The sequence below is a fragment of the Colius striatus genome, chromosome 4, assembly GCF_028858725.1.
Source record: "Colius striatus isolate bColStr4 chromosome 4, bColStr4.1.hap1, whole genome shotgun sequence".
Classification (NCBI taxonomy): domain Eukaryota; kingdom Metazoa; phylum Chordata; class Aves; order Coliiformes; family Coliidae; genus Colius; species Colius striatus.
The window spans coordinates 75713487-75741147 of NC_084762.1; the positions used below are offsets into that span (position 1 = coordinate 75713487).

General features: G+C 41.3%; 1 protein-coding gene across 1 annotated transcript; it reads right to left on the reverse strand.

Moving 5' to 3' along the window:
- Positions 1 to 979: 979 nt before the first annotated feature.
- YWHAZ (tyrosine 3-monooxygenase/tryptophan 5-monooxygenase activation protein zeta) lies at positions 980 to 27621 on the reverse strand. The gene is made up of 6 exons (XM_061994868.1): positions 27493 to 27621; positions 24683 to 24986; positions 8843 to 8966; positions 5393 to 5556; positions 5207 to 5302; positions 980 to 2041 (listed from the first exon to the last, which is right to left on the reverse strand). The coding sequence occupies exons 2-6, from the start codon at positions 24974 to 24976 to the stop codon at positions 1982 to 1984; spliced, it is 738 nt and encodes a 245-aa protein (XP_061850852.1). The 5' UTR covers positions 24977 to 24986; positions 27493 to 27621; the 3' UTR covers positions 980 to 1981.
- Positions 27622 to 27661: the final 40 nt, after the last annotated feature.

A 27661-nucleotide genomic window follows, 5' to 3' on the forward strand; every position in this document is an offset into this window, starting at 1 on the left:
TCGCATTGTGTATTGTTCCAGGTACCAGATTAACCTGGTGACGCCAAAGTAATTTCTCATCTAAATAAACAGGACATAAAGCAGAAAAATACTTACACTGTGCTTATGGAGCGTAGTGGTTTTGCCTGGCCCAAGTTTTTTGGTAGCAGGGAGGCTACAGGGATGGCTTCTTTAAACAAAGAGCTGCCAGAAGCTTCCCCTGTAGCTGACAAGGTTGGGGCCAGTCAATTCTAAGATTCTCTCTCTCCTGTCCAGTTTAGGAGAGCGGAGTGATTTTATGACTTGGTGGACACTTGGCTAAACCACCACACAAGTGCAGCTCAATCAAGAAGGCAGCCACTCGAGCTTCCCTCAAGCTGACTACATAAATGCAACAAAAGATGTTTTTGTACAGTTAAACTGTTTTCCAAGAGTCTCAGTTCTTGAGAGAGATGTGATGCTATCCGAAAACTAGTCTCAATTTCCCTGTAGCTATTTCCGTTTCAAATCAAGTATCTACAAATGCCATAGTTATTTGGTGAATACAGCAGTGTAGACCTCCCTGAGGATTGGGAAAGGAAGAGCATCAGTCCTCTGGGGAGCCCTTCTACAGACTAAGTTCTAGTGTCTGAACCCTGTGGAGGCTCCTGCTCAGTTCTCCTTAAAAGAGCCAACAGCAGCAAGCTGTGGGTTTCCACACAACGACACCTCTTCTAAAGGTCAGCTCTTCAAGAACTTTGTGCGCCTTTTGCCACACATCTGGAGACCACACGTTTGCTAAGGTATCTCCAGAGTCCCAGCTGGACAGTCAGGATGCTGTGGGCATCTAAATCAATTAATTAGAGCAATTTTTGGATGCTTCATACCTATCTTGATTTCCCTGAATAATTAAATGCCTGGACACATATTAAGCTTTTCTATACCACGTGGAACTCGTGCATAACGCTGCCGTTCTCTAGCAGGTGGGTGAAGACAGATGACATGAAATCTACACCAAAGGTAGTTGAAAAGTCCATTCATAAAACTTTTATTCCACTTACATCAACTTAATACACATGTTCTGAACAGTTATGCTTGGATTGTTCATGAAAATTTCATAAGACATTAAACAAAGCTAGCCATCATCTCAAGTTATTTCCCTGTTAACTATTTTTACAGCACATGCATGTTAGGCAAGTATCAAAAAAAAAAAAAATCACAAAAGCAAAAAACCTAAAAAAGTTAAATACATGGGTTTTTGTTTTACTGCTGTGCTTGATATACAGTGTCATTATGGATATCAAGCAATTCATTTTTTACTGCATCTTTACTTGTACATTTGTTCTTAGGTTGCTTAAACCATTTAAATACAAATAAAATGTGTAGCAAAAATAATGAAAGCAACAGCAGGTAACTTTACAAATAATGGAATGTGAACCGTTTCTCTGTCCTTCTCTAGAGAAAGCTGACTGGGTTATCAAACTGTCTTAAGGAACACTTCAGCTGCAAACAAAGATGTACACTCAATTGGTATATTCCACAGATTTCACATGTTGAGCTGACATGCAATATCTTTGTGACACCAGTTTATCCACAGCCCTGCGTGCTCCAGCTTGAAGACTCGCACTAACTACACCCGTGGCTGCAACTGATCGTCCCTTTTTTCCATCATGATAGACCAATATGCAAGCACTCGTCTTTGCTTGACATAGAAAGCTGTTTTAACACTGGCCTTGTGGGAAGCCACAATGTACCAAAAGTACTATGCCAAACATGTAAAACTGGTATAAAAATTTCACAACCCTATATTGGCCACCTCAGATGAAAACAGATAAATTCCCCAAATGTTAACTGGCTCTATTCCCCTAATATTAAACAAAACCACATGGGAAATATAGAAATCCAAATAGAAGTAACATAAACCTGTCAAATCGTAAACAAAAACTATTTGTGGGACAGCATGGATGACAAATGGTCTACTGTGTAAATTTCAGAATGAGGCAGACGGAAGTTGGAAGGCTGGTTAATTCTCCCCTCCTTCTCCTGCTTCAGCTTCATCTCCTTGGGTGTCCGATGTCCACAACTGTTTGTGAAAGAAAACAAAGGAAGATACGTAAGACACGGACAATTTTGACTCATAATTAAGAAGGAATTATTAGAAAGCAAGATGATACGTTAAATACTAATTCTGTAAGCAGCCCAACCAGGCACCATGGAAAAGAAAACAGCACACAATGACACAGTCCTTGGTTACTACCGAAATGAAAATCTTGTCCTAAGTGACCCAACCCTACGCTGTACTTCATGAGGGAGGTCACGAGCAGGCAAAACCCAAGTCTCATATCCACCAAGCTCACTCAAATACACCTACAAGCAGGCAAGAACCAAACCCACAGGCAGAGACCTGAGGATCAGGAACTAACAATATTTGGTTTCCTGTGGATTTATACCTTCTCAAGCAAGCTGCATGCACATTTCTGAAGGAAGAGCTTCAGTAAAGGTCTCCACATCCAACACTAAAGTGAATGCCACCTTTTCCTCAGAATTGGCATCTGAAGTTTTCTTTGCTTTTTAAACCAAAACTATTTCACCAAAATCTCTATGCTTTGGCTCTAATTCAGGCAGTTGTGCTCCTCTTCAGCAATTTTTGGAACAAAGTGCTTACAAACTTGGAGGGCAGGGCAAGGAAGGAAGAAAATCAGCCTAAACACCTAGTATGCACAAAACTTTTATTTTCAGCTCCACAAAAATTATACTAAGGGTCCTTATATCAAGATTAAGTACCAACTAAGGAAACTAAGCATCAGTTCCAGAGCAATAACCAGGGAAAAAGCAATTATTTTGTGAACTAAGGAATTTGCCACGCTGGCTGCTTCCAAACTATTACCAGCCCAGTATGATGTGTAATCTCTCACTTTATGGAGTTATGGCAGCATTACCTGAATCCTTCATGCTCTATGATATAAGGCAGCAAAACCTAAGAACAACTAATTCTCTTTCTACCTATAGTGTTGTACCACTAAGGTATCACAAGATGCTTTAAAAATAAATAAATCCATCATCAGAAACATTCTATCCTCTCCAGGAGTACAAGACAGTGGCCTTGTTCTTGCTCTCTACAGAATACATGGTATCTGCACCAAATGTTCCTTGCTGAAGGCATTAAGCAACAAGTTATTTTACTGAAGACAGCAGCATACTAATGCCTTTCTATACCACATGATTATAATACTCAATTTCAGTGCTATTCTTGTAAGGAAAAGTTAGTAAGGACAGTTCTAGCAGAGGCTTCTATCCTAAACCCTTACCTCTAGAGTATCTACAGATAGGTACATATAATAAGCCCTTAGTCATCAAATAAAAAAGGCCTGTCTGTTATGAGAGGAAGATTACCAATTGAGAGCACAGTTTAATGAATCTGCTGGGAAAAAAACCCTTTGGAGGAAGGGATTGTTTTTTTAAATTAAACAAAACAATTTCCTAACAGAGCAAAGAAGGAATTACCTAGCAATCCCAGTAAAACAGATTTTGACTTGATATATTAAACAACCTTCTGAACACTTCTCTGTCTTCAGTCCCCACTGAGAATGAACACGGACTCTTCTTCAGTCATATAAGATAACATAAAAAGAATCAACAACCGAGGAAACTGCTATTGTGTCTAACTGATCACCACACTGAATCACTGTCAGAAGCTCACCTCACAGACCAAAACAGACTTGCATAGATGTAAAAATGTTTGTTTTGCTAGTTATGAAATTCATTGCCTCTTTGTCAGTCACATATACATTAAAAGTTATTTTCTACCTCAAGAAGCTGTAGAAAAAACTTGGAATCAATGCACTGGTACAGGTCACATCAAGTGTTTGAGGCAAGACATAGCATTCATTCAAGACCATGGAGTCCTGCAGCTGTCTACAGCTTTTCCCCCCAATAATGGAAAGCTCACATCCATTATCAAGCCCACTACTGTAATGCACACACTATGAAAGCTCAGTTCAACTTTTGCTCTTGTACGAAGCAATTTGCTTTCCAACTGCTATGACAAGCTTTACATTATTTTGACTGGGAAGCTGGCAATTAGAGTCAGCTTCTATTCTCTGTTTCAATACCACTCATTCAGAGGACAGCTCTTGAGCAACTTCACTCAAGGGGACAGTACACACAGACACCGAGAGCAATGCCAACCCTGTATCTGCCTCCACTACAGAGGTTGAGAAATCTCTTCCATTTGCTTTGTGAGCAACAGCTGGAACAATCACAAGTAGTTTTTTCAGTAGCATTAAGTTGCCATTTTAGTGGAAAATGTTCCAAGGAACAAGGAAATAAAGTGTTGGAAACAAAAGCAGAAAATATGGCAACTCTAGTTTTTTGCAACTGTACAACTTTAGTTCTAGTGACATTAAAAGAAGTCCAGTTATTTTGTAAAGGTCTCTGATCCCAGATGTGAACAAGGGGCTACATTTGGCAACAAGAGGTGCTTCTTATTTTTTCAGTTCTTGTTTGCAGCTTTTCACCCACGAAGATGAGGAAGTGAACTGTGCCATTAATTACACTATTGCATGTTTGCTTACATTTACTGTTTCATTTGCTTTAGATGGTTATCTTTGCCAGTTTTAAAGTTCAAGTAGGTTAAAAAAACTAAACCCACACAAGATGAAGATTTTGATTATTCTAACAGAACGCCACAATCTTGATCCACAACTTACACCACAGACAGCTGTGAGTCCAAGGGCAAAAAAAAGAATTAACATAGTTCTTTTACAACTGTGATGGACACAGCCTGGCTAGCACCCATTCCAGCTTAAAACCAAATAAATAGCCACAAACAATAGGCCCGTCAATGGATTGCTAGCTTTGTGTGAAGTTTGCATGTAGGATCTACTTGCACGTGCCATCACATAGAATAAGTTATATGGAATTTGATGCAACCTCTGAAGTGACAAGCAAAAAGCAAAATCTCTGCCAGTCACAGCCCAAACTGCGTCACTTAAACACACCTGATTCCTTGAATAAAACCCCCATGAAACGTTTGTTCAATTTGTCATCTGTCAGAGAACTGTGTTGATTAGCATGCAGGCAAAAAAAAAAATAGGCTAGGCAGGAGAATGATAAGCAAGATGAGGTACTGTAAACCATCTGTAAGTAAGTGACAGACAGCTCCACAGCCATGAAGGGACAGGGCAGCTGTGAGCACCACGAAGCCCAGTCCCATGACCAGCAATATGCAAATGTTATGGATACTCACTGTCAAGTTGTCTCTCAGTAACTGCATTATTAGCGTGCTGTCTTTGTATGACTCTTCACTTAATGTATCAAGTTCAGCAATTGCTTCATCGAAAGCCTAGTGTTATAAAAACAAATGGTTCCATTAGCTACGTTACAAAGGGTTATGCAAATAATTGAAGTGGAATTTCTTCCCCCCTGGACTTACCGTTTTTGCAAGGGAACAGGCTTTCTCCGGGGAATTGAGAATCTCATAATAAAACACCGAGAAGTTCAGAGCCAGACCTAATCTGATAGGATGTGTTGGCTGCATCTCCTTTTTACTGATTTCAAAAGCTTCTTGATATGCTTGTTGTGATTGCTCCACTATCCCTTTGGGGAAAACCAAACACACACAAAACCCACAACAAGTAAGTAATTCACGTACTGTATCCAGACATACAATCAGGTCTGTGTTCATGCTTGTATGAACAAAGTATGTTAAGAGTGAATGCCTGTGAATGAGCACTTGACCTAACAAGTCCCTATAAGATCTTTTAAAAATCATTAAAAAATGTAATATAATTCAGAGGAAGTTGTCCTTGACCAAATCACAGGTTCCAGTTTCTCACTGCCACTCTGTGTATTTACAAATGTTTGCAGCAGTTTGTTAGCACCTTAAGGAACATAAAACTCACCACCTACACGAAAAGGTACAAATTTGAAGTTTTATTTTTAAAAGCTTCCAACATAGTTCCATTTCCAATGCAGACCTAACTTAGAATTTCTAGCACCTATGAACTTTGAAGTAGAGAAGGAAAATTAACAATTGGTCTCTCTTTTTACAGTTTAATCTTCTGCCACCAATTAATTGGTTGAATTGTACAAGTTAAAACACTTGGCAGAAACCTCCAACTATACTGTGTATACTAAGATTGAAGACCTCAACAGTTTCCATTCTTGCTGAGCCCACTTGACTATGAGAATACCGTGCCTGCACAAGCCAGATCACAGCACAGCCTCCAAGCAGGACCTCGAAGACTACAGGAGGCAGAGGCACAGACATTGAGACAAAGGGACCATTGTTCCTGCACTCTCCAAGACTGTTAATTGCAGCTGAGAAAAAGGTGGGCAGGAAGTCATTCAATTCAGATGCGAGCAACTCCAGTCTGAATATTTCTAGATCAAACCAGAAATGCATCCAGCATGATCTCTGCCAGTCACATGTATTATAAAATACAGGAATTTGAGTCCTTAATCTAAAATAAGTCAGTATTTAAGTGAGAAGTACTCAAAGTCTGAGAATAACCAAATACCAATATTAAGGACGTCTATGCAATTGCTGTATGTATTCACAAATTCTCTTCAGCAAGAAAGAGGGAGCACACTCACTGCACAATTATTCACTTCATCCTCACTACACTCCTTGCTAACAACAGATTGCTTCAGAAAAATCAGACAACTGTCACAACACTTTGAAAATGACCAGAAGTTGATGCATTACAGTTGGGAAGAACCAGGTTTACTGCAAATTAAATTTAGAAATAGTGAGAGCTGGTTTACTCTTCTCACAATGGAAAGCCTTAGAAAGTGGCATCGTTCAGGAAAGGCAAAACAAACAGCAAGGAAAACAAGTAACCTCAACAAATGAAACGGAGCATTTTATTTTTCATCATTTTTCTTTAAAATAACACTTTAAAAATACCTTTTTTCTGTTTATTTGAGAAGAGTTACTTTCTGAGCAGTGATTTACAGAAATTAATGCACAATTTGATGTATTCTGTTATTTTTTAAATCAGTGACCCAGTATAAAAACAGTTGCAAGATTTTTAACCCTGAATTCTTTAGAAAGTTCCATACAGTTCCAAAGTTCAAGGCTAGGATAGTAGGGTGAGGTACCTGTTTGACATTCCTGCCCTCTGGACTGCTGTAGGAAAACTTCAGACAACAAAACAATCTCTTTTATGAAGAGAAAAATCTAATTCCTAGAGATGGGAGCTTTATACTGTTGCTGCATTTACTGCAAAGGGATGAAACTAAACAGCCATTATTTCCTAAACAGTAATTATCAACTGGTCTTCTTCAAGGTCAGGCAGCAGAAAAAAAACCCACAAATCTTAGGAGTCAGAATAACTGTGAGCTAGATGTGCTTTCAAAAAGTTTTCTTCACCTGGAAACCCACTAAAACCTGCTCAACCAGGAGACTGGGTTACATAAAAATCAGCTTCAAAATCACTTTAAACTAAGATTTTCACAGCCTAATTTTAGAGCCTACAACTTAATCCTTAACACAGAAAGTAGCAACTTCAGGACCCAAACTATTGTACCTCCTATGCCTGTGAATAGAGATTACTTGAAGGAAAATGTGATTACTCTGTACAGTAACAGACCTGAAGTACTGGTTGTACATGCAATTCTGCCATCACCAAATCCCAGGCCAGTTTCTATGTAGTAAGCATCAGAAGTCAAACCAAGCCCTTTCACACTAAGCCTTAGCATCTTTATGCAACTCCTTATCATCCAGCAGACTGGGGAAACTGGAAACCTCTGTAATATGCTACAAAGAATCATTTCAAGATGTATCTGCTAAGTCTGTTTTACCTCTATACCAAGCTCTATCTAGTTTCTGTGAAGTTGTGCAGACATCTTTCGAGTTTATTAGCCTGAGGGCAGCACAGGTGGCAGGGGCAGCACATGCCCAATACCAGTGGTGCAGCTGGGCCCCTGCCAGCTCCTGGGGCCCCAAGCCCAGCACCCAGATGGTCTGTGTACTCCTAAGCACCCCAGAGTCCTGCAGACTGAGCACAGACCAAACCCAGTCTGCAGGAACACAGCTTGGGGCCAGCAGAAGTTCCCAGATGGGGCTCCATGAAGCACACTGTTCCTCAGAGCACACTGCCACCAGTCTTACACTGGCTCCAGGAATCAGCCTGGCACTGTTTTCAGTGGGCTGCATCTAAACATAACATGTTGCTCTGAACTGAAACAGACTCTGCATGGAGTCATTGTGTTGCCCGAGTAGCTCTTCAAATACAGCAGTTAAGCCATCTAATACAGTAAGTGTCCTATTTTAACTTAACTAAATTTAGGTGAAGGCAACTTACCTGCAAGTATGACAAGCTCTTACACGAAGATAAAAGAAACTGGAGGCAGTAAAAGAAACATTTGGACACTGAACTATCACAGTTATGGAAAACCTTTTCCTAACAGTAAGATCAGTTTTATTAATCCCTTTCTTCTCTAGGTGGTTTCTAATCTCTTTTCTCACTGAACCTACGCAGACTTTTTGTACTCTGCAGAAATGCAGAAGAAATAGCATGAATAGCTACAAGACTCTGTCCTCCTACAGAGAGGTAAAAATTCAATATTTGGCCAGGGTGAAGATGCATAAACCTGTACTTCAGTGACAAACCAGACAGATGCATGCACACATTAAGTTGGAGCTGATTTCAAGATGTTGTGACTGAATGTCTGCTCCCTGCTTCAAACAGCAGGGGTACATGGAAACCTTCATACCTCGTTTGAAAGCCAACAACCTATGATTTTTTTCAGGTAACAGTAAGACTGTTACTATAGAAATTTACACCCAAATGAGGATTATTCTAAAATTAGTCATGTCACTGGCCCACCAAAAGCCATTTAATTTGACAGTATTTAGCCACATGCTGACATACAATACCTTTCTTGTCATCTCCAGCAGCAACCTCAGCCAAGTAACGGTAGTAGTCTCCTTTCATTTTCAAATAGAAAACTTTACTTTCTGCTTGCGAAGCATTAGGGATCAAGAACTTTTCCAACAGAGACTAGAAGAGAGACAAAGAACATAGTGTTTTGAACATACATACTTCAACATGCTGAACCAACAGTTCAATTATATTACAACCTATTTCAAAGTCAAGACAGCTTTACTTTTTGCCCGTTTCTTTCACATCCCACATAGCATACTCAGCTAAGGAGAACGTGTTCTGGATCACAATTCTAGGTATAAAAAGGAATGCTGCGTGCTGTGACTCAATGGGCAGAAGGCTGTGTTAATTTAGCAGATGAGTCTCGTACAACTACAAGTCATTATGAAGTACCTTGCCAAAAAAACCCCAGGTAATCCAAAGAATCTGGGCAGAGGGTACACAATGGAAGAAAATCTGCATCCAGAGAAGATAATAAAAGGATCTGAAGTATCAGCTGCCAAATTACAGACCCAAATATCTTACCTATAAGCCTCATTAACCTAGTTCCCAATAATTGGAACACTCTACTTGTATTGCCAGCAAGAAACTACACAGTGAATCTGGATTCTTGCATTTCCAGACAGCTGACAATCAGACAGTCAGCTCTGTAGCACTGAAAATGATCCTCTATGAGACATTATGTGCTGCCCTAACAGCTGCTTCCTCTGTCTTCCAATGCAAAGGGAGCTCTCTGGAGTCACTCCACAAAATCCTCCCTGTGGGCTGCCAGTTAAGACCAGGTTTTTCTAGATTATTCTAACTGCTTATTAAATTAACATAGCAAGTTCCCAGCTGAGGCAGTCATGTAATTTAGCAAGAGCTCTATTATGATGAAAAGAAAGAAAGAAAGAAAGAAAAAAGCAGTAGCTCCAACACATTTAGTCAAATTAAGGTACAAGCTTGTCAAACTTCTTGATATTGAGTGTTTAAAGTCAGACTTTGAAAGAAAAGCTAGTTATTTTAAAAAGACAGAAAAAAAAAGGTAGAAAAGTACTCTTCAACACTCAAAATTAAATCAGAAGCTGTTACATGTACTTTGCTGAGGCTATGTAGCAAACAATTTTTAAAAGACGTGTTAGTAAGGATTTTTTAATGTCTTTCCCCCCCTCTAAATTAGATGACTGACATTTCAATTTTGCCTCACTCTTTTTAGCTCAAATTTCCAGTGATACCACAAAAATGGACAATTTAATTAAGTTCCAACCCACAGAACAATGGCTGCTTTACAGTACTTTCCTGCAGAGAGCATCCTGCAGGTTGAGTGGCTATCTTAGCTTATATATATACTCCTGGGATAGGCACACCCAGAATATGGCAGGCTGTAACTGCTGTACTGCAAGACAGGCATCCCAGCACTTGCTCTGCTTAACAGGCCAACAGACTTAAAGCTACACAAGACAGTAATTCACAGAAAGAGGAAGAGCAGCAAACAAGTTTGGTTGGTTTAGGGTTTTTATTCCTTTTTTAGTATTACTAATTCATTTATATAAATCATTAATATTTAGCATGTTAGACTCAAAATTGTGTGAAATCCCTCAAAATGAAGTACCCTATTATAGCTGCTAACATTCCTTTCTCAGCAGACATGGTAATGAAGAAGTCTGTCTGACAAGGTTCAGCTATGTCTATGCTCCAGTGAGGTAAAAGCCTCTTAGTAGACCTTCTGTATTCTGGATGGTAATTATTCAACAACTCTTTACCATTAGACATTCCCAGTGCTGTAGGGGGTTAGTATAGGGCTTCATTTTATAGGCATGCAGAGAGGCATTGAAAAATACTGCATCTTCTTGCTTCCTGTCTGAATGATGGCAGAGACAATCCTTTGGCAACAAAGGGAACACAATACAAGCAAGTGGACAGCAGCAGTATTTTTACGGAAGCAGACAAATGGACTGCCAAGCTGCCTCAGGCCAGGGGCACCCTTCTGGAGACTGTACCACCACGTGAGAAGAAGAGTTCAGAGCCACCTCTGTCCCAGCACTGCTGGAATGAAGCAGAAGGCTGTAGGGTGTATGGGTCACGCTTCAGCTCTGTAACTACTTACATGCCCTCTTCTTGCCATTACAGAACTTCAAGTTTCACAGCTATGACATAAGTGTCAAGAAACTCCAACTTCAATGACAACTGAAGGTTCCCACCTACTGAAATAAGGCTCCTTATTAGTTTTTCTCAGTAGGACTGCAATTAAGTCAGGTGTATCAGTCTGCACCCTTCTGGCACCACAGGGAGTTGCCCTCCTTCTGTACCCTCCATAAATTGGTCAGACCAAAATATCTTCAGTGTCTCTAGAAACAGAAATTACTCATCACCTACAAAGAAGGTTGTTTGATTAACAAGTACAGTTCTGCTCACTCCCACAGCAGCAACCAAATGTCCAGACTTAAACTTCAGTTAGGTCACAAATGAGGTAAACTTGTTTGCAAACACCTAACTGAATGGGTGAATTACACTAGTAGACAGAGAAGAGGAAAGAGGAACTGGTTGGTACATGCCAGCAGGGCAGCAGCAGCTCAGTGCATAAACCTTGGATTTAAAACTTTTTCAAGATTTGTCAAATTTAGAAGTCTGACAAATGAAAAAAATCCTTTTGAAGAGCTAATCACAGAATACAGCCTGTGCAAAGAGGCTCTGACTCTGAGACTGCACTCATGGCTTCCTCCTACCTGGATGAGAAACTCTATTCTATACAAACATGTAGGACTGGTAGGCCACATAACTTTGGGAGAATTTGACTTATGCCAAATATTTCATAAACAGCAACAACAAAACCTGAAAGCCGATTAACATTTAAAAGCTAGCATGTGAAATTACTGAAAGGAGATGTCTCCTCTATTATTTATCTAGTACTATATATCCAGTTTTTCCTGTTTGTACAAGCCTTTTTATTTCAGGATATATTTCTTTACTGATAGAAAAAAACTCCTTTAAAGTTAGTCTGAAGACTCAGAGTACACCGATCTATTCTAGAGAGTGTCTGTGAAAGCCACAATCTGCATGGAGGCAGCGTGGCTACAGAAAGCCACAGAGATGAGACCAGTAAAACTTTCAGAGACCAGTAAGACCTTTTAGAGTTCAATTACAGAAGAGAACAAAATTTCAGGGATCACAAAAGGCATACTCAGTCTAACACTTTATCTGCTAACATATCTGGGTATGGTAAACAGTCTTTTTTTCATTTTTAAAGAAATAAAAAAGGTTTAGCCTCTATTGAAGTAGCAGTAGACTAACTGTACTCTTTGCAGGATGAGATATTCCTCCTTGTGGAATAAAATGTGATATTTAAGTCCTATTGACAGGTTGCTTGTTCAAGGCAAAAGAAAGAAGTACAAGAACCCATGCCTACCTTCTCTCTCCTTTACTAGCTGATATGACATTTATCAATATACAGCTGTTCACCACAGGGTATTGCTGAGTTTGTCAGGTGATCTGCATCCCTGCAATGCACACAACACCCTGACAACTGAAGTCCATGCAGCATGGCTATATTAGAGCTACATGGGACGAAGCCCTCATGCTTGCTTACGACATTCCTGCTCTTGCGCCAAATTTTTGCTATACGCTAATATGCACTAACTACAACTCCGTGGGTAGTTAATGACAGTGCTTCAATCAGAATCTGGTGGAAACAGCCTTTTAAACAAAACCAAAACACCAGTCCCTGACCCCTAACCCCCCCACAACTACCCACCCGCAATTGTCATAGCTTTTAATTTGACAGCAACTGTTGTGAAACAAACCACAGCATTCTAGTCAATTAGGCAGATGCAGAAGCATCTTATAGAGCACTTTGCAGTCAAAACCTGTAACAGCTTGTACAAGTGTTTCCACTACTTCTCACAGTAAAGTCACATACAGTCTTCCCAGAAAGACCTGATGGAAAGTTATTACTTAAAAAAAAAAAAAAAAAAGCATGTACTAAATTTGGCTGTTAAAAGATCAGGCTTCAACACTTCACATCTGCAACTGCGATTATGACTAAGCTAACAGCTTTCTGGTACTCTGGACTGGGACAGGCAGCACATTTAAACTCAGGAGATGTCAGCTATGCTCACACATACCATAGACAAGAAATCTCATCAATTTGGGACATTTCCCCACTCTCAGCAAGTATGCACTAGAGAAAGGTCTTTATCTTCAAAGATGTAAAGAAGCTGCATGCACACAACTGTATTATTCTACTGGTGACCTACAATCCTGTCTTACTTTAAATACCACACTGGTAAGATATTAATTTTCTTAATTCTTACACACAGTCTTTTGACAGAGCAGGACAGGCAATAGATGGCAACATCAAGCACAGTGCCATTTTGAGCCCATTTTGATGAAAGACCCTATAGACTTGTTTTTGTGGTTTTGCAAGATAAAGTCTGAAAGGTAACAGTTGTCAGACTGTTAAGAGTGTGAAGGAAAGAAAACAAGTATTAACTTTGTGTAACAAAAAGCAACACCTAACCCTCTACAAGAAGTCTGCCTCTGCTTCTTACTTCAAGCAGACACTTCAGTTTGTCAAGTGGTGGCGAGAACTTCAGTTGAAGACAGGAAGCCAACATATGAAGACTTGAACAACCCTTTCCTGAAATTTTGAGCCTAAAACTACCCTTCTTTTGAAAGATGTCCTAACATCTTTGGCAACTGACTTGTGTGGGCCAGAAGACTATTCCAAAATTCATCATAAACAGTGCTAAACTCAATGCCTCATGTTTTGCTTTGCTGCTTATAGTTCTGTGCACGTTTCCCTTTATTAAAGGTTTGTTCTCAGTGCATTTTATTGCCTGAGAACTTTATATCATTATCAATGCACTTGAGGGTTGTGTCAACAGCTCAATTTTTTATTTGAGACTTTTCTCTCCTGACAAAACAGGATCATCAGGTTCTAGAAAAATACAGTTGCAAATGGACAGGTAATATATAAAGTACTGAGAAGAAGGAACTTTGATTTTAAGTATCAAAAAGTAATTATTAGGATACATTGTTAAGACAAAAAGATATTGGTCTTTCATGAAAGAACCAAGCTGCAAAATGTCAAAATATGAAAATAATACACTGATAAACATTAGCTAATTTAAACAGTATCACTTGTGCTCAGAGTTAACAAGGCAGGCCTTTTGTTTTCACGTCAGTACTGAAAGCCACATAGTTAAGATGTTATTTCTAGTTTTGAAGATAAATGACACAGGAACATTAGCTGAACTTTAATTTGCTTGCCATCCATCTGTGGTATATGGCATAGGAATGAAGGTGACATGGAAGAACTCCTTGTTTTCTATATTCAAAGACATGAAAGAGAGTATATGTTTTTTTAAGCTCAGCCTGAAACTTGTTTCACACTGACAATGGCCTAACGTTTTCATGATGTAAGCAGCATGCCACTATCTTTCTCCAAGACATTACAATCTCTCCTTTGTTCTTGTACTGGCTGTCTGGACTACTAACCTACCTGCAGATGCTGCCCAAAAGAGGATGCCACTGAGAAAACACATGAAGAAAGCAAGAAAATGTCATGCTTCTCCTAGCCCACATCAATGTCTAGGAACTGACTGAACCAGATGTGGTTCCTCTGAAGGTAGCACCCTTCAGCAGACGACTTGTCCATGTTCCACACATTGCCAAAAACCCCTTACATCAACACAACTATAATACCCACTATACACAACAGAGGAGCTACGGATACCTGATTACCTGCATATGGGAAAGTGTTACTTTTGTCTTACATCTACTTCTCGGTTTCATTTAAAAAACTAAAAGAAAGTTCAGGTTATAAAAAGCACTGGTACTGAAGTCTGTATTTCCTTCAGAAGACTACCAGATAACGTCAGATTATTTGAAGAGTTTCAGTACCATTTCCAATCAGGAATCAAAAGCCCACGCTGCACTTTCATATCATCCAGGTAGCTGTTTACTTTGTTCTCTACAAAGAAAGAAGATGAGTAGGGGAGAAGAGAAAGAAAAATAAGAAAGCTGTGACAGATATTAAGAAAAGAGACATCCAGCTGAAGCACTCTGTTAGAACAAGCAACAAAAGTTGTCCATTGAATCTTACGATTTAGCTTTCCAGATACATCAAGGTTCACTTACCAACTGCAACCCAGAGAGTACCAAGCTCCTCATGTCCCAGCGCTCCTAGGGCAACTATGCAGCTGGTGGAGAAGTATTTGAGAGAACTACACGTATACAGTGTCAAGTGTATTTAGGTAAACATACAACAATATTGATTCAGATCAGTGTTTCCAGGTACACACTTTGAGGGAACCCACTAACCAACCAGCACAGTAACTGTAGCCTGCCTTTGTTAAAACATTCTTTTACAGACTTGTATTTTGATGACAAAATTATCAAAACAGGCCACCTGTGCTGGACAAGTTCAAGACACCTATCATTCCTACAAAAAGCTAGCGAGTGAATTTCCATGCCTGTGTTTTCTCCCTCAGCACCAGAGCTTGGAAAGTTACTTAGGCTGTAAAACAACACCTGCAATTAGTTGTGCTGCACAGACTGGCAATCCAACTTTTTGTGAACAACGCAAAATTTATTTACACACATCTAATTGAACTGGAGAAAAGTGATAAATAATCGCATTTTTAAGGAGAATATTTTTTGACAATCCCTTTCCAAACACAGGCTGTTTCGAGACAGGCTCCTTATGCTGCTTCTGATTACAGTTCTACCCGGAGCTCAGGATCAAGGCTCTGCAACTGTTGCCTCATGGGTGACATCCAACCCTCCTAAAAAACCAAAAGGACTATTCTACTGTCAGCCTTCTACTCCAACCAAAAGCAAAGCCTATTTTCCAAAATTTGCTACAGATTTATATCTACTCGTTTGCTGACTAGAACAAGAATACAATCAAATCTGTCAAATCCTAGCAGCTGCTGAGGCACTGGAGATCCTTCTGGTTAAAACACCTGCCGAACAAGGCAAGAAGCTGCCGCCTGTTCTCCGTACCCATTATTCTCTCTTCCTATCAAATCAGGTGCCCACACAGACAGCAGTAGGAGTTTGACAAAGGTGAGAAAGCTGGTTGGAAGAGGGGAGGTGAGAACAAAGAGCCTCAGTAGGGGAGGAATTCAGCAGTTGAGAAAAAAGAACCTTCAGGGGGTAGGGAGGAATTGGATTGCAGAGTTCATGCAACAGTGGAAGATGTGACATGCATAGGGACACTGGGATTGATAAGGGCAGGAAAAACATACATTTGACTGGTAGTTTTGCTGTAGTCAATCTAGCAAAGATCTAGGAAGGGGAAAAAAAAAATCATAGAATCATTACAGTTGGAAAAGACCTTTAACATCATTGAGTCCAACCACTAACCTCACACTGCCAAGCCTATCACTAAACTAAACCATGTCCCTCAGCACCTCATCTATGCATCTTTTAAATATCTCTAGGCATGGTGACTCCACCATCTCCTTGGGCAGCCCATTCCAATGCTTAACAACCCTCTCAGTGAAAAAGTTGTTCCTAATGTCCAAACAAAACGTCCCCTGGCACAACTTGAGCCCATTTCCTTGCATCCTATCATTCATTACTGGTGAGAAGAGATTGACCCACATCTCCCTACAACTTCCTTTCAGGTAGTTGTATAGAGTCATCATGCCTTCTCTCAGCCTCCTCTTCTCTAGACTAAACGTCCCCAGCTCTCTCAGCTGCTCATCAGACTTGTTCTCCATTCCCTTCATCTTTGTTGCCTGTCTCTGGACACGCTCCAGCACCTCAATGTCCTTCTTGTAGTGACAAGTCCAGAGCTGAACATAGTATTTGAGATGCAGCGTCACCAGCACCAAGTACAGGAGAGAAAATGAAGGAGATAAGGCTTAAGTAATATGATGGGATAACTGAAAAAAGAACTAAAAGACTAATGGAGAAAAGGGAAAATCCTATATAATAGAAAAAAATGGCAAGAAATTTTAGCTTATGCAAAAATTACTACAAAAATGGTCTAAATGTGTTTATTTAGACACAAGAACAAAAGCAGTATCACATATGGGCAGGTGGAGGAAAACATGGAATAAGTAGCACGCCCTGAAAAAACACCCTCATGCTGACACGTACACTGGGGGATACAACTGAGCCAGTAAGAAGCAGGTGTATGCACTAAAACACCTATGAGGTGCTTAAAGGGAAGATATGGCTCATACAGACACACCACTAGTCTGCATAAAAAGAATAGGAACTGCAGGAATAAAGAACAGCATCTCAGTTCATACTGTCACAACCATATACGTAGCTCTGCTTGCAGAACTACTCTTCCCAGCTTAGGCTATCATGCCCTATACTAGCTTGTTCCTTCTATTGCTTTTGTTTTCCAAATACTACTTATGCCAAGGGAAGCAAATATGATTATTATCAGGATGTAGTCTGTGAGATGATTCTGAAGACTTTCCAAGTCCTTCACGCCAGTCATTACAGCTTTTTATCAAAGTAAGTTTACCACATACATGCCAGTGAAGGAATCAAATTCTGAAGCATAGGCAAAAATACCTCCCCAGTTTAGTAATCCCTCTTGTGTTAGTAGTTTAGGAGTTCATTGTAGTATACAATGTCAATAAAAAAATGCATAGACATGTCAGCCTACTCTGCACCAGGAGAACCTCATGACTTAAAGATCAGATACCCATTATTAAATATTTTGTTACCCACATCATCACAAAGACTAACATAACCCAGAAAACCCAAAAAACAACCTACTACTGCTCTCTACCTCACGAGCTGCATTAAGATTTACTGTTCATCTCAGCAGTATAATGACTTATTATTAGGTCTCATTAGAAGAGGCACTGCCAATCTTCTGCCAGATGACAGGAAAACCAAGCAACTACACAGGAGCTGACATTCTGTAAAAAAAACAAGTTTAAGAAATCATCACAATCTTTAATGTTGTTCAATGATCTTTAAAATAGCACAAGCTTTCTTTCTCAAACTATTTCAAAATGGTAGTCAACTACTGCCTGAGCAGGACAACCAACTTTAGGTTGAGCCATGAGCTGCTGTGTCCACGTACAGCAGAGAACAAGTAGAAGGCTTAAAAACCTGTTTCAGAAACGCTTATTTCTGTCGAGCACATGGTAACAAGACATAGGGATCTAGATAAAACCAGAGATAATGTGGCATCTGTTTATACAGATGTACAGAGATAATGCACTAACTCTGTCATATTCTTTTATATTTCTACCCCTTACAGCTTTCACAGGCAGAGTTAAAGTCAATATCTTAGCAATACAGCTTTTAGTCTTCTATATAACCAACCAGTGGAACAAACACACTTAGCAGCTTCACAAAATTACAAGCATAGACCTCAACAGCACAGAAGGAGGAGAATATCTGTCATAGGTAAGTAAACTGACCAACTTATTTTATTTTGCTGCTTCAGATTGTCTACCAACAGTGAGTGCATAAAGTATTTGAACATTGAATGCTGCTGTCAAATAAAGTTGTTACTTGGACGCTTTTGAACAAAATAAACACAATACCTTTTTGAACATCAAAGCCAACTATAAAACATTAATGCCAAGTGAAATCAACACAGCAGACTTTTGGTTACAATAAATGCAAGAGGATATAGATGTGTATATACATGTATACACACATATGTGTGCATAGCTAAGTATCAGTGGCAACTGCATGTTTAAGTATTTTTTTGCATTTATGTAGAGCACCTTTGTTGATTTTATGATAAATGGGTGCGTTAAACACATATATCAACGTTATGGATGCACTTCTTGCTAAGATTAATAAGTACTAGCTCACATTTGCTCATGCAGCCCAACCACCAGTAATCTGCTTATATACTCTGGAATCTAAAATACTTTCAAATATGAGCTGAAGCTTGGTGCATTTACAAACAATTACATGAATAATGTAGAATAAATAAAATCCAACACAAGTAACTTCATATTTCAGATAATCCATGAATGATGTTTAATTCTCCAGAGTTCAACAGTTTTTCAACAGTCAAATTTATTCAAAAAAGGCAAATTGCTCTAGTTTAGGCAGTGTCTTCACTGAAGAAAAAAAAAAAAAAATCAAAACAAAACAAAAACCCCAACAGCCAACCAACCCCCCCCCACACCCCTGAAGAGGTATAGCTATAACCAGGGAAGTTATTTAAAGGATTAACAAGGTGAAATCATGAGGTTGATGCAAATTGTCTCAGCCTCCTACCTTCAATATACATGAGCAATTATACCAGTCAAACCCTAACTGAAAAATCTAGACTTGGAGAGTTCATCAAAAGCTTAAATTATAGCCATTCTGGAAGCTAGTAAATCCTGGCCGCATTTTGCTCTGCAATAAATAAAAGTTAATTGAGAGAAGCATTTGTGAACCAGAGGTACTCACATATTTTCACATATGCCACTAGCATAATACCAATTACCATCTTTTAATACAAATTTTAACAATTTGAGATTACATTTTGAGTTCTAAGTCCAAGTTTGGGCTCCACAGTTCAAGAGAGACACAGATATACTGAAGTGAGTCCAGTGGAGGCCACGAGCCTGATTGTGGGGCAAGAGCGCATGAGGTACAAAGTAAGGCTGAGAGAGCTGGTTTTCCTCAGCCTGGCAAAGAGCAGATCAGCGGTTTCTACTTTGTATAGCTGCCTAGAGATGATGGAGCCACACTCTTCGTGGAGGTCTACAGTGAAGTGATGAGAGGCAGCAGATAAGTTGGACTATGAGAAGTTCTGATTACATATAAGGACTACTGAGGTTTCTTTTTCTTCAGAGTCATACTCTGTCCATAGAGATTGTAGAATCTCCATTCTTGAAGATATTCAAAATTTGACTGACAAGGCCTTAAGTGATGTGACCTAACTGAATCTGTTCTGAGCAGAATGAAACTAAATGAACTCTCTTCCAACCTAAATTATTCAACCACAACAGCTTAAAATAATGACAAAGTTTTTCAAGACAAAGATTTTGGGCACCAAACATCTAGATTTCAAAAAATTAACCAATCCCTTTTATGATCAACATTCTACACACCAAAGCTTCTACAAACCCCTCTCCCTCTTTCTGAAAACATCAAATAAAGGATCAAAGGACAGATCTTGACACAAACAAAGTGTAATCAAAGCAGTTTTCAGTCAGAACACTGATTTTTTTATTAGCATCAGACATCTTCCAAGGGTAGAAGCTTGTATGATATAATCAGCCACTCGAGATCATAAGCTATCTACTCTTCTGCTTGTTAGCACCACTCTCTCTATAGGTTACCTGTGCTCTTTGATCATCAGAACAACACACAGAGCATATAGTGATCGACTTCAAAAAAATTCCAACACCTCGCACACGAGCATGTCAAAAAGTATATGGCTGCCTATAGGAGAGGACTGGATTTCCAAATCACGTCATTATGAATTAGTGCAGAAAACACATTTTATAGATGCTAACATAGTAAGTAATCTATTAGATGTTTGCAGGCAACTAGAAAAATAATCCCACAATAGTTTGAGTATTTGAAGCATTAATTCCATGGTATGTTGTTTAAGAAGTCATTTAGGTGCACTCTGAATGGAATTACTCTCCTTTTCCCCCAGTGAACTGCAGCCCCATGACAGGTTACTAAACTACTCGCCTTAAAAAATACACACATGAAAGAATCACAAACCTAGTATCACTTAGTTGAGATTTAACTGTATCTTCTCTTCTCACAACAATGACTACTTCTAAAAAGTGAAGCATCCGTAACAAGTGCAAAGATAGTGTAAGCACACAAGGAGTACCAACTGATGCTTCTAAGCATGAAGTTGGCAAGCAACATGGTGAAGAAAGCAAATAATTCATCTTACTGAGTAGGTCCTCAACAGCATCATTAACCTGCAGCTTTTCTGGCAGGGAGGGAGTAGGGGAAAAGTGCTGTGTAGCACCTATGTGCAACAGTAACTGCAGAACCCTGAAGGGTAGACAAGGTCTCAGGAAACTCCTTGAGTTTGTTCCCTTAAGGTCGTTCCCTTCTGGTTGTTCCAACCAGAAAGCAAAAAGTAAGGACAAAACAGAGGGCTTGGGCACTGCAGGCAAACAGATTGACTTAAGGTGTAACTGTGGGTGCACTGTGAGGAGGAAGAGACATTACCCAGAAGACTGGGCATGGGGGATGAATAAGGGAACTGTCATACACAGTTCACTTTCGAGGACATGCAGGGGACTACTGCCGTTTGTGCCAGCCTAGGGATGGGAGTGTAACCATAAAAAATTACATTCATGCTAAAGTGAAGATACTCAGTTACGTTTTAAATGATTAGTTCACATTTCACTCATGTTGGAGACTGTCTGAAAGCTACTAGTAGTAGTTTTGAGCTCCTGAGAACTTCCAATATGCAAGCAGTATCAAATGTGAGCTATTCAAAGACCTCTCCATACATTCCTCTCTGAACCCTTACTAGCTGAAAAAAAAAAAACTACCTTCCTACAGATTTAAAATTTGAACCGCTTTCAGTTACAGCTCTGTTACCCATTACCTACAAAAATAATTTTGAAGAAAATCCACACCTGTTAGGTTAACAACAATTTCTAATACAGAAAAGACAAATAAAAGGTTATTATACTGGTATTTTAACAGACCCTCCCTTCTACTACAGAAAGTAAAACAGGATGTGAAACATACACTTAGCTAACATGAGGAAAAGTACTTAACAAAAAGCTTAATTTCCTGTATCAATATGAAATTTCTGAGGCTAGAAATCTTCTATATTACTTGAATACATTTAAGATGTTCAAGTTTGGCAATGTACTTCCCCATATACACTATATTATTTTTGAATTTGGAAATGAATCTTTATTGTTATCCTGCAAGTAACACACACTATGCACAATATGCCACAATTATGTGCAGTTATCAGCATTGCCAGACCAATTCCAAATTAAAACTTTGGTCTGAATGCACTTCAGTGTGTATCTGATAGAACTGGTGCTGGACCAAGACATTTTAGGTGTCTCTTCTTTGTACAGCAGCACTCTGAGGTTGCAACAAAGAAAGAGGACAAGTTCAGCTGTTTGTAGAGGTACTCCCTGGCAGGTTCAAGTGAGGAAAGATTTAGAAAAACAGCAAGGATGTAACTGCTAAAATTTATACTATTGAGTCTAACAGTTCCAGAGCAATAAAAAAGCTCAGCTTTAATTGCTCTTTTTCACTTTGTACATTAGAGGAAGAGTCGAAAACAGAACCCAGGCAGACTTTAGCATGCTTTGTCTACTGGATTAGAAGAGCTACTTCTTCCAATCCAATGGTAATTTGATTCCGACAGATGAGAGAAGAGAGAAGCTGCAGAGAAGCCAGCTTTGGCTACATTCTGCAAGTCACAAACACATTCTGTTAAGTGGTTTCCTCCCTTCCACATTGAAGTTAGGACACGAGCCACTTCCACACTCAGCTGTGATGTAACACCCTAGGGTATTAAATATTACTTAAGAGCCTAGCAGGCAATTGAAGACACAACAACAGCTCAAACAGATTCACAATCTTAATAAAAGTTTCCAAGTTGCTTTTGTACTGTAATTGATAAGGCTCGTGACTGAAAGCTTTGGAAGTTTCTTAACACTTCAGATCTTATTAATGGCATACTTGACACCAATCAAGATTTGGTATGCCTTGTTTTTCACTTCTGTGAACAGTTATAGACTAGATTATGCTGAACAAAAATTATAGAGGTTATTCTGAGAAAAACCACACCCTAGTTCTACACTTGCATGTAGCATTGTGCAGATTCCTGTTCATAAAAAAGCAACTAAATATCTAGTCCAAATTCTTTTTCCTCTGTTAAAGCAAACTGGATGTCAAATAAAGGAATATGGTCAGTCACATTTCAAGGTGAGTAGGAATGTATGTGAACACAGCATTCCAACAAAGAACACAAGAGTGAATTTTTAAGTATAAACTTAAATTTCTTCAACATAATTAGCCATGTCAAAGGTAGTGCCTACCACGTGAAAGCATTTAAAAATCCTATCCCCTGAATAAAAAAAAAAAAGCACTTGTATTTTTTCTTTTTAAACCTAAGTCTAAAAAAAGTAGGTTATTACTGTTACTCACTGCCTAAGGCATTGTTTCTTCTGGACAGTAATTTTTCCTTAATCTATTAAAGAAAATTGGACTAGCAACACTGAAGATTAGTAAGACATCAGCTTCCTAAATGTAGCAGCATGTCAAAGAGTAATAATTTATTTGAATAATGTATGTATCCCATTAAAAGCAACAAGAAAGTCAAGTCCATTTTGAGGTTTGAAAGACGTAACAAGATTCACTACGTGTGTTCCCGTCCCTCCCAGGTACTTGAGCTGCTGCAGGAAACTCAAAAGCTGGGGGTTTGTTTTAATTTTTGTATTTAGCATGCACCATAAAAGCTAGTTTCATCTCAATCTGGTTTCCACTATCAGAAAAAAAAGAAAATTAATTGCAAACACTAAGCCAAATGACTTAACTAAAATGATTTCTTAGACCCAAATGTTGTTTACAAAAGAATTTCAGATCACTCTGAACTGAAAGCATCCAACGGGATTCACCAGGACTTCCCTGTTAATAAAATCAACTAATTAATTTTTAAAAGAAAAAACAATAAACTGAGACCAGACATGGATCCTTATTTCCCTGGCTTAAATAGATGAGCCACCACCTAAAGACACAAGAAGTAGTAAACATTTCCATTTTCAGAGTGGAAGTTTAAGAAATACTCTTAACCAAGATAACAAAGCATACGAAACTGGGTGTGTTTCAGTAATCAAGAAGCCAAGATTCAAGAGTTACCCATGCTGACTTTTACACACCCTTGGAGAACCAGTCTTCCAGAAGCCATCACCGCCCAGGTCACTTAGCTATCTTACACAGCAACCAAAATTCATGCTGCTCGCTGATCTTACGTTTTCTTTTTGCATCAGACCTTCAAGCACATCTTTAGCTATTTAACAGTTCCCTCATATCACATGTCATTCTGTCACCTCCAGGCACGTGATCCCTTGTCATATATGGGATGACACACTAGTAGGGTCCACAGACTTGTGGACAATTCTATTGCTGACAGGAACATCTACCTCACTGGTGGCCACAGGCCCGGATATCCATTGTGTGCTTGCTGAGGCACCACAGGCATACACAGTTGAAAAGAAACTGACAATCTGGAATAAATATGTGGAAGAGGTTTGGATTTCATAAACCAGTCTTCTAATGAAAATATGAGGTTGTTTGCCAGGTACATGCATATTTTAACATAACTACAAGCCACAGAAAATGCCTAATTTGAACACCTTTTTAGTTTGCTACTAAAAATTTCAAGTTTAAGAGGGTATCACAGCATTTCTACTGCCTCTTCCTGCAGACAGTTTTCTGCATGGCTGAGTCATAACTAACATTACATCATCTTACCCAGGGAGGGGCACAATTTCCGTAGAGTAAGAACTACCTCTTACAACTAGAGCAGCGTATTAAAGTTGCAGAAATCAAAGTGGTCTAGGATACCAGTATGGCATAGAAGGGGAAGGGTAGAGAAGAAAACCCCAAACCAAACCTATATCTAGCTCAGGTTCCAAGCAATATGTTGATTTTTCATAACTATGACATTAGACACAATAATGTTTCAACACGTCTCCAAATTCATTTGCTTTCCTAACTATGATGACTTCTATATAAACAATCAATACATTACAGGGAAAGAAAAGTCAGACTTTTTTTTAAACCTTGTCCTTCAGAAATAGCATAGAAGGACATAGCTTTACTGACAGAACTGAAGTAGTCCCAGAGGACCCAGCACAATTTACCCTGCAACTTTTAAGTAGAAATGGATCAACAGTTTCATTATTTCTCACCAGCACATCATTGCAGATGTCTCTTAGCTCAGTCTCAATTTTCTCTCTGTATTCTCGAGCCATCTGCTGCTTTTTCTCAGCGCCTTCCGTCTTTTGTTCAATACTTGAGACGACTCTCCAAGATGACCTACGGGCTCCTACAACATTTTTATAGGCAACAGAGAGAAGATTCCTCTCTTCGTTGGACAACTCAGCTCCTTGCTCAGTCACAGACTTCATGCAACTTGCCATGTCATCATATCTTTCAGCCTGCTCAGCCAGTTTGGCCTTCTGCACCAGCTCATTTTTATCCATGCTGATATTTCTAAAGAGGAAAAATAGCGAGGTGTTATTCAGACATTGATCAAGGACAAAGGAATTTTAACTTTGTACGTGCAGCAATCATTCTCTAAGTAGTTTGGAACTGTAAGAAGCCCAAATGAAATCCAGAAGACAAGGCATCCAAGCACTCAAACACATGAATGGATACATGCATTGAAGAGTTCAAGTCACCGATTCCTCCTGAAAAATTGGTAGCTTCACAAAGTATGTTTATTTTAATAAATGCAAACAAAAACATCCAAAGGTGAACTGAAAGCACATTCCCATCTTTCACACATAAATGATCCCAGTTCTTTGCCACTGCTCTCTCATAAGACAACATTCAGGCTGCAGGATCAACTGCATCCAATTACCAAGACAACAAAATGGACAAAATATGCAATCTTAAGTTTTTCACGGGAGACCAAATAAAAGCTAGACAAACTTCTAGGCCTTAACAGAATCTTAGTTACAGGCAGAAAGACCTGGCATAGCGATCTGCAAACCAAATCCCACACTGGATGTTACACAGTCAGAATGCACCAAATACACAACTTTCTAGGTGTACACCCTTCCACCATGTTAACTTCCTTTCCCAAAATGAGATATGGTAGATCTTTCTGAGGCAGGTATTGCTACTCAGCCTGAGAGGCTATGCTTTCAGGGACAAAAGGAGATGTTACTGTTTAAAAACACAACTTCAACATCAGCATTTGAGATAGCACAACCTGGCTGAGATGCTTTGTAACCTGCATCTTACAAGCATTTAAAAAAACCCATAAACTAAAATAATACTCAAGCTCTGCTATACAGAGGTATCAAGAGGATTTTTTTGGTACATGAGAAAAGATGACTCTTCCCTCATCCCCTATCTTTTTATCATTATCATTTTGAGGGTCTGGCAATGTGCTTTGGTATAAATCATCCTTTAAAGTTTGACTAGGTTATTCAAGCAAGAAGCCATTTTGGTCACATATGCTTTATGCATGTCTATGTTCCCTAAACTGCAATCCAGCATCTTCAACAGTTAACCTTTTCTGTAATTTTACATAAAATTACCAAAGACAATAACAGCATTATCTTCCATTCAGGAATAAAGGGAGCACGTTTTAACATCCCAGCCACTTGAACGGGAAAGTTTTAGTAGCTGCTCCATCCGATACCGGCGCACAAACTCAGTTGCTCTTCTGCAGCGTTTGCAAACGTGTGTCGAAAACCTAACCGCACCGTGAGCAGCGGGGTTAAGGAGCCATTTTAAAGCAAGGTTTTGGCTACGGTTATTTACCAGCCGGTACGATCATGGCGAGTGTGGTTAAAACGCCAGCCCCCCCGCCGGTCTGCCTGCTCTGCCCGCAGGCTGGCCGGGCAGCATCCTGTCCGGGCCGCCCATCGCTCCCGGCAGCCGAGGCCAGCGGCCCGCAGGCGCGGCGAGGGCCGGGCGCTGCCCGCGGTTCCCCCGCACGAGAAGTGACAGCAGAAAATGGAGCGGCCCAGGGGAGGAGCGGGCGGCCCGGCCCCCCGGGGCGAGAAGCCGTGCTCCGAGCCGCCCCTCCCCGCGCCGCGGCCGACGCATCCGCCCGCCGCGGGGACACCGAGCGCCTCGCCGGCCGCCTTTGTCATGGCGGATCGGCGCCAGGGCCCAGCCCACTTCAGCGCGCGTTAATCCCTCGCACCTCCGCCCAGCGCAGGGGGCGGCGGCGGAGGATGCCGCGTCCCCGCCCCGGCGGCGGCCGGACGAGGGGAAGCCCGCGGGCCCGGGTCCAGCCCCAGGGGGACGCAGGGGGTGGGGAGGTGGGAGGGCGGAGGTGGAGTCCCCTCCCGCCCCGGGGGAGCCGCCGCTACCGCCCGGAGCCCTCGGCCGGGGCGGTCAGGGGGCGGATGGGCGGGGGCAGGGCAGCGGGAGGGGAGCGAGCCCGGCCGCGGGGCGGCCGCTGCGGCGCTTCCGCGCCCGGGCAGCGCTCCCGGCGGGAGACCACACCCAGCGGCAGCCGCCCGCGCCCCGGCCCCCGCCCGGCGGAGGCGGCGCGTCCCCCGCGCCACCCCCGCACCCGCGGGGTCGCCCCCGCCTGCCGCACCACGGGCGGGGCCCTCACCTGCGGGCCCCCTCCCTCGCCCGCCGCCCCCGTTCCCCTCCCCCCCTCTCCGTTCTCGCGGGCGGGGAGGGGCGGCCGCGGCCTCACCTGCGCGGTCCCCGCCGCCCCCCGCAGCCGCCCCCCGCAGCCGCCCCCCGCAGCCGCCCCCCGCAGCCGCCCCCCGCAGCCGCCCCCCGCAGGGCAGCCGCTCCTGCTGCCCCGCTCCCTCCGCGCCAAGCCACCCCGCCGCCGCCCGCGAGGCCGAAGGAGAGTAGGGGGAGGGGGCAGCGGAGTGCTCGGCACGGCTCGCCGGCCGCCTCTCTCGCTTGCCGCCGCCCCCCGCAACCGAACCCTCCCGGGGCAGGGCGCAGGGTCGCGGAGCGGCCGCCCGACGCGGCGCAGGGCCCAGAGGCGGGGCGGCGCGGCGGGCCCCGTTACCTGTGCGCGGCGGGAGCTCGGCGACGGGTGTCTCGGGGCGGGCGGCCGGCGCGGACTGTGCCTGTCTCGCGGCTCGCTGCGCTGCAGCCTCTCTCCCAGCGCCACACACGGCGTCTCCGCCAATCACCGCGCCGCAACGCACGGGCAGCGCACCGCCCGTGACGTCAAG